Source organism: Triticum aestivum, chromosome 6B, assembly GCF_018294505.1.
Source record: "Triticum aestivum cultivar Chinese Spring chromosome 6B, IWGSC CS RefSeq v2.1, whole genome shotgun sequence".
Classification (NCBI taxonomy): Eukaryota; Viridiplantae; Streptophyta; class Magnoliopsida; order Poales; family Poaceae; genus Triticum; species Triticum aestivum.
The window spans coordinates 572,338,892-572,343,708 of NC_057810.1; the positions used below are offsets into that span (position 1 = coordinate 572,338,892).

A 4,817-nucleotide genomic window follows, 5' to 3' on the forward strand; every position below is an offset into this window, starting at 1 on the left:
TGAACATCACAAGGCGAAGTTTATTTCCATTTTATTTGACTGGATCGAATGGATTACATGACACCAAGGTCTCGCCTGAGTTGAGTAATTCACCTAAGACTCCATAACCGATGTTCCTCCCTACCATTACCTATAGATCTCAAGACTGACATTAATCCCTACACCGATGACACAGACCTAACGATCGGTAGCCTACAGTAACCTCTTCTAAGTAAGATCACGCCAACGCGATCATGGCGACGACACCGGCGACAAGCCCCGTGACAATGGAGAGCGCCCGCCTGGACGCGCCACTGGGCTCGGTCGACGGGCTGGGTCCGAAACCGGTCGTCGGGGTGGATCCGCCAGAACTGGACCCGTACGACGGGGACTCCGGGGCAGAGACCGCCCTGCTGGGACTGGGGCTGGGGCTGTGGCTGGGCGCGCGGCCGCCGACGCCGACGGAGGGCGGTTTGGCCGGAGCGGCGGCCAGCGTGGAGTGCCCGGCGACGCTGGCGATCATCCGCTGGCCCGCCTCGCAGTGCCCCGGCACGCCGCTGACGAAGAAGAAGAAGCCCGTCCGGTCGAACTTGAACTTGGTGTCGCCGTCCGCGAACCGGGTCAGGGGGGTCACCGTGCTGCACATCTTGTAGTCGTCGTGGTTCACCAGCAGCACCGAGTCCTTGGCCGCGTACTTGAAATCTGCACGCCGGCCGGCCGCCATGAATCAAGAACGCGAAGTGAGTCGTGTACCAAATTAATCAACCAAGAATGCACGCTTTGCGATAATCAAGAAGAGCGCTATGCATGGGATTGGATCTGGAATTCTGGATGCGACGGTAACTGCTTACCCAGGACGTCGCCTACTTGGAAGCGGTTCTTCTTGGCCCAGTGGTTGTACGTCTCGGTGCCGTTGCCGGCCGGCACCGCCCACCCCCTCCCGTCGCCGACGCTGTACACCGCGGGCTCCGACGACGCCGGCGACACCGAGGCCGCTAGGAGAATGCAGCAGCAAGCAGCAGCAGCGAGGACGACGACGCTGGCCATTGGCGTGCACTGGAGAAGGATCAGTAAGGGCACTGGTGTGTAGTGTAGGGGTGTTGGTGTGAGATCTACCGATGGTGGCAGTGGCCTTTTATACCGAGGATCCGGGAGCGAGTGGCGCCGGCGAAACGGAGGTCAGTTGCCTAACGTGCAGGAGGAGAGAGCGGGGGTCGTTGCTGCACAACGGGAGGAAGCCGTTGGGCTGTCCGGTCTCCGCTGCATGGCGATAGGAGGCGTTCGCTTCTGCGACGAGTCGCGGATTGAATACGTAAGCCTCGTTAGGAAGCGTAGTTTCTGAAAGTACGTCAACGAGCGTCTGTTTACGGTAAGTACTCATTTGTGCCTACCCTCCACCAGATTCCACGGAGAAACCAAACCCCTCTCCGAACCCAGGACTACTCCCTCGGCGGCGGCGGCGGCGGCGGCGGCGCGTTGAGATGGCTGACGGCACGGAGAGCGAGCAGGCCGCGGTCGTGGGAGACGGCAACCATCCTCAGCTGTCTAAGAGCGCGAAGAAGAAGCTGCTGAAGCAGGAGCGGCAGGCGGCGCGGAAGGCCGAGCGGAAGGCGGGGGAGAAGGAGCGCCGGCGCGCCGACATAGAGCGGCGGAGGCGCGAGTGGGAGGAGTCTCTGGCCGCGGCGCCGTCGCAGGAGGCGCGCGAAGCGATGCTGGCGGCGCGCAGGGAGACGCGGCTCGAGCGGGTGGGAAAGCGCGTGGAGGAGCGGGGAGCGCGCGCCGAGAGGCTCCGGCGCGCCGCCGAGGGTGGGCAGAAGGTGGTGCTCGACCTCGAGTTCGCCGACCTCATGCGGCCCAACGAGATTCACAGCCTCACGCAGCAGGTGAATTCCCCTTGTCCTTCTTGTTGCCTTCCTCGCTATGTTTTGTGCTCACAGTAAGTAACATTGATGATCAGAGACTCATAGTAAGGTAATTGAAAGGGGATTATGCGATTCTTGACGATTTAAACTAGCTCGTATGCACGGGGAGAGTCTCTGGCCTTGTTGCTGTAATTGGCGAACTGGAAGTGCTAGTTAGATTAACATTAGACGCTAATGTTGTACTCCCTCCGTTCCTAAATATTTTTATTTTCGAAGATTTCAAATGGACTACCACATACAAATGTATATAGACATATTTTAGAGTGTAGATTCATTCATTGTGCTCCGTATGTAGTCAATTGTTGAAATCTTTGGAAAGACATACATTTAGAAACGGAGGGAGTATTTGTTCAATATTCAGATAAGCTCCTTCGTTGTTGTAGTGAAAGCTTGAGTAGTCCCTTTCATTATAATTAATAATTGGCTTAATTGTGAATGCATGTGAAATATAATTTGTGACATGGCCTATTTCTCGGTTTGCATCTCAAGAACTTACCAGTTTGTGTAGTGTTGCTGTCTATATTGTTAATCATGGGTGTGATATACCCAATTCTTTCTCTTCTATCTGAAACATCCAGAGCAATGTAAAATGCACTGGTATTAGCATCTGCAAAGCTAATAAAAATGAGAGTACCATTTCCGATACTGTGTACTTAGGTAATATCTAAATGCCTATGTCTACCAAGATACTTTACACCTTCATGAATGTTTATCTGAGTAAACATCCGAACTGTGAACTAATGCAAGTTACAGATTATGTACTGCTATGCAGTGAACGGAAGATCAGCAACTCCGGCTCATCTATGGTTGACAGGTTGCAGCGGAGAAATGGGGACCCAGGTTCAAAGGATACCTGGCTTTGATAAGTGGATCATAGAAAAAGAGGCCAAGTCTTACCTTGAAGCATTTGCAGACTGTAAAGAAAATCTTGTGTATCTTACAGCGGATGCTGAGACTGTCCTTGATGAACTAGACATGTCAAAAATATATATCATTGGTGGTCTAGTGGATCGGAACAGATGGAAAGGCATAACACAGAAAAAGGCAGTTGATCAGGGCATTCAGTCTGCCAAACTCCCCATTGGAAGTTATTTAAAGATGTCAAGTTCTCAGGTGCGCATATGCATGCTCCTCTGTTTTTTTTTTTTTTGCATTACAAGTTAGCTTGCGCAGTTAATATTATATATATTTTGTTGCCTCTGTGGCATCAAATTTGTTATTGTGTTTGTATTTCAAAATATACCTCGGGTATGTCTCTGTGACTAAGATGCCTAGATGTTGTTATGATGTCTTTTTTCAAATAATATGGACAGCTTTGGGATCATATCATCATTTCTAACATGTTAGAAGAACCTGAAGAGCATTTTATGAAGGAGAAGTATACCACACATGTTTTTGCTGATTTTCTAGAGAGTACTGTTTTCACATTTTAATGCAGAAACCGGAGAGCCTTTATAATTATGTTGCTGCTTATTTTAAACTACTACTCCGTCCATTCCATAATTCTTGTCGTGGTTTTTGTTCAAACAAGAACTATGGAACGGAGGGAGTACAAAACAAGTTGTCAACTGTTGATCGTTCTTACAGTCAATTAAGTGTTCGAGAATGTGTTAGTCTTGGCTTTGGAGGACTTTGGAGAGCTATACTAAGAATCTAAAATTGTTGACTCTCCATGTGTATTGATCATGTAGGTTCTTACAGTCAACCAAGTGTTTGAGATAATGCAAAAGTTTGTGGAAACAAAGGACTGGAAGACAGCATTCTTTCATGTGATCCCACCGAGGAAACGAGGAGAAGCTGGAGCAGCAAATGATGATGATGCACCTGAAGGGGCTGCAAACGGAGATCTTGACAAGTGTTTAGAAGAGGAGGTTGATGATGATGACGATGATGGTGATGGGGATGAAGAAGCCGATGTTGCTAACAAAAGACATTGTGTTAGAAGTGAAAATGGGAAATCTTAGAATCACTCTTTTGGTGCAGTGGTGGAATCGACTCCTGGATAGGTTATTATCTCCGGGGAAGAGCAGAGGGAAAGAACAATCTACTCTGCCCACGACTGAAATATGAGTCATCTCCAAGTGTATCATTACTATTAACTTTGCGGAACTGCTTTGTTTACCTAGGTTTACTTGTTTGGAGTACTCTGAGGTGTCGTAGTGTTTTTGGTTTTGTTATATCTGAACTACACCCTGTACTTTGGTACGGCCGGAGGAAGCAACGCGCTATAGTATAACAGCACAGATAAATAGAGTGCTTCTGTTCTTATCTTTGATGGTTTTCTCTTGGAATTCAGAAAACACATGTATTTTCATAGACAACACAGGCATGTATCTGCTTTAGAAACACAGAGCGTGCCTACATACAGATTGCTGCGTTCGTTACAAACCATGGTTTTGCGTCACACGGACAGGAGACGGACTCGCCGTTCGTCCGATCAGGCCCACGCGTCGGCCACCCAACGCGACATCCGGGTCTTCCAAATGCCGGTGTGTGTGAGGCGGGGGGACCCATCCGTAACCACTCTGCTCCCCGTCGCCAACTGGCAAAACCCTAGTCCACCGTCCACCGCCGGCCCAATTTTGTGGAAGTGGACCCCGGACAGCACAAGGACGAGGACTCTCCTCCGCCACGCGGCACCCTTCACTTTGACGTCGACGGGGCTGTGTCGCCCGTGCACGACCATATGTACGCATGTACGTTCCAGTCACGACGTGTTAGAGGTACTGGAAGGCGGTCATCCCAGTGCCTTGACCAGACGTGCAACTGCCCAACGGCTGGTATTTGAGCCCAGAAATGGTTTCAGTGCCGGTCGTTGTGACTCAACGTTTGCCGAGGACTCATCCCACTGGGATACATGGTTTGACGACGAGCACGACCAGCGCTCCGGTCGTGCTTCGCCGCTCGTGCGCGTGT

At 50.5% G+C, this 4,817-nt stretch overlaps 2 protein-coding genes across 2 annotated transcripts; one reads left to right on the forward strand and one right to left on the reverse strand.

Moving 5' to 3' along the window:
* Positions 1–1,097, reverse strand: LOC123134450 (early nodulin-like protein 1). The gene is made up of 2 exons (XM_044553704.1): positions 831–1,097; positions 1–681 (listed from the first exon to the last, which is right to left on the reverse strand). Exons 1-2 carry the CDS (start codon positions 1,024–1,026, stop codon positions 218–220), a joined length of 660 nt encoding a protein of 219 aa, XP_044409639.1. The 5' UTR covers positions 1,027–1,097; the 3' UTR covers positions 1–217.
* Positions 1,098–1,370: 273 nt separating this feature from the next.
* Positions 1,371–4,142, forward strand: LOC123138087 (tRNA (guanine(9)-N1)-methyltransferase). The gene is made up of 3 exons (XM_044557997.1): positions 1,371–1,862; positions 2,655–3,014; positions 3,593–4,142. The coding sequence occupies exons 1-3, from the start codon at positions 1,461–1,463 to the stop codon at positions 3,863–3,865; spliced, it is 1,035 nt and encodes a 344-aa protein (XP_044413932.1). The 5' UTR covers positions 1,371–1,460; the 3' UTR covers positions 3,866–4,142.
* Positions 4,143–4,817: the final 675 nt, after the last annotated feature.

Bases quoted from the DNA above. Each gene is read 5' to 3' on its own strand.
- LOC123138087 (XM_044557997.1), top strand. From the start codon at position 1,461: ATGGCTGACGGCACGGAGAGCGAGCAGGCCGCGGTCGTGGGAGACGGC. The intron at 1,863-2,654 runs GTGAATTCCCCT...TGCAAGTTACAG, and splicing joins TTCACAGCCTCACGCAGCAG to ATTATGTACTGCTATGCAGT. The intron at 3,015-3,592 runs GTGCGCATATGC...TTGATCATGTAG, and splicing joins TAAAGATGTCAAGTTCTCAG to GTTCTTACAGTCAACCAAGT.
- LOC123134450 (XM_044553704.1), bottom strand. From the start codon at position 1,026: ATGGCCAGCGTCGTCGTCCTCGCTGCTGCTGCTTGCTGCTGCATTCTC. The intron at 682-830 runs GTAAGCAGTTAC...GCCGGCGTGCAG, and splicing joins CCAAGTAGGCGACGTCCTGG to ATTTCAAGTACGCGGCCAAG.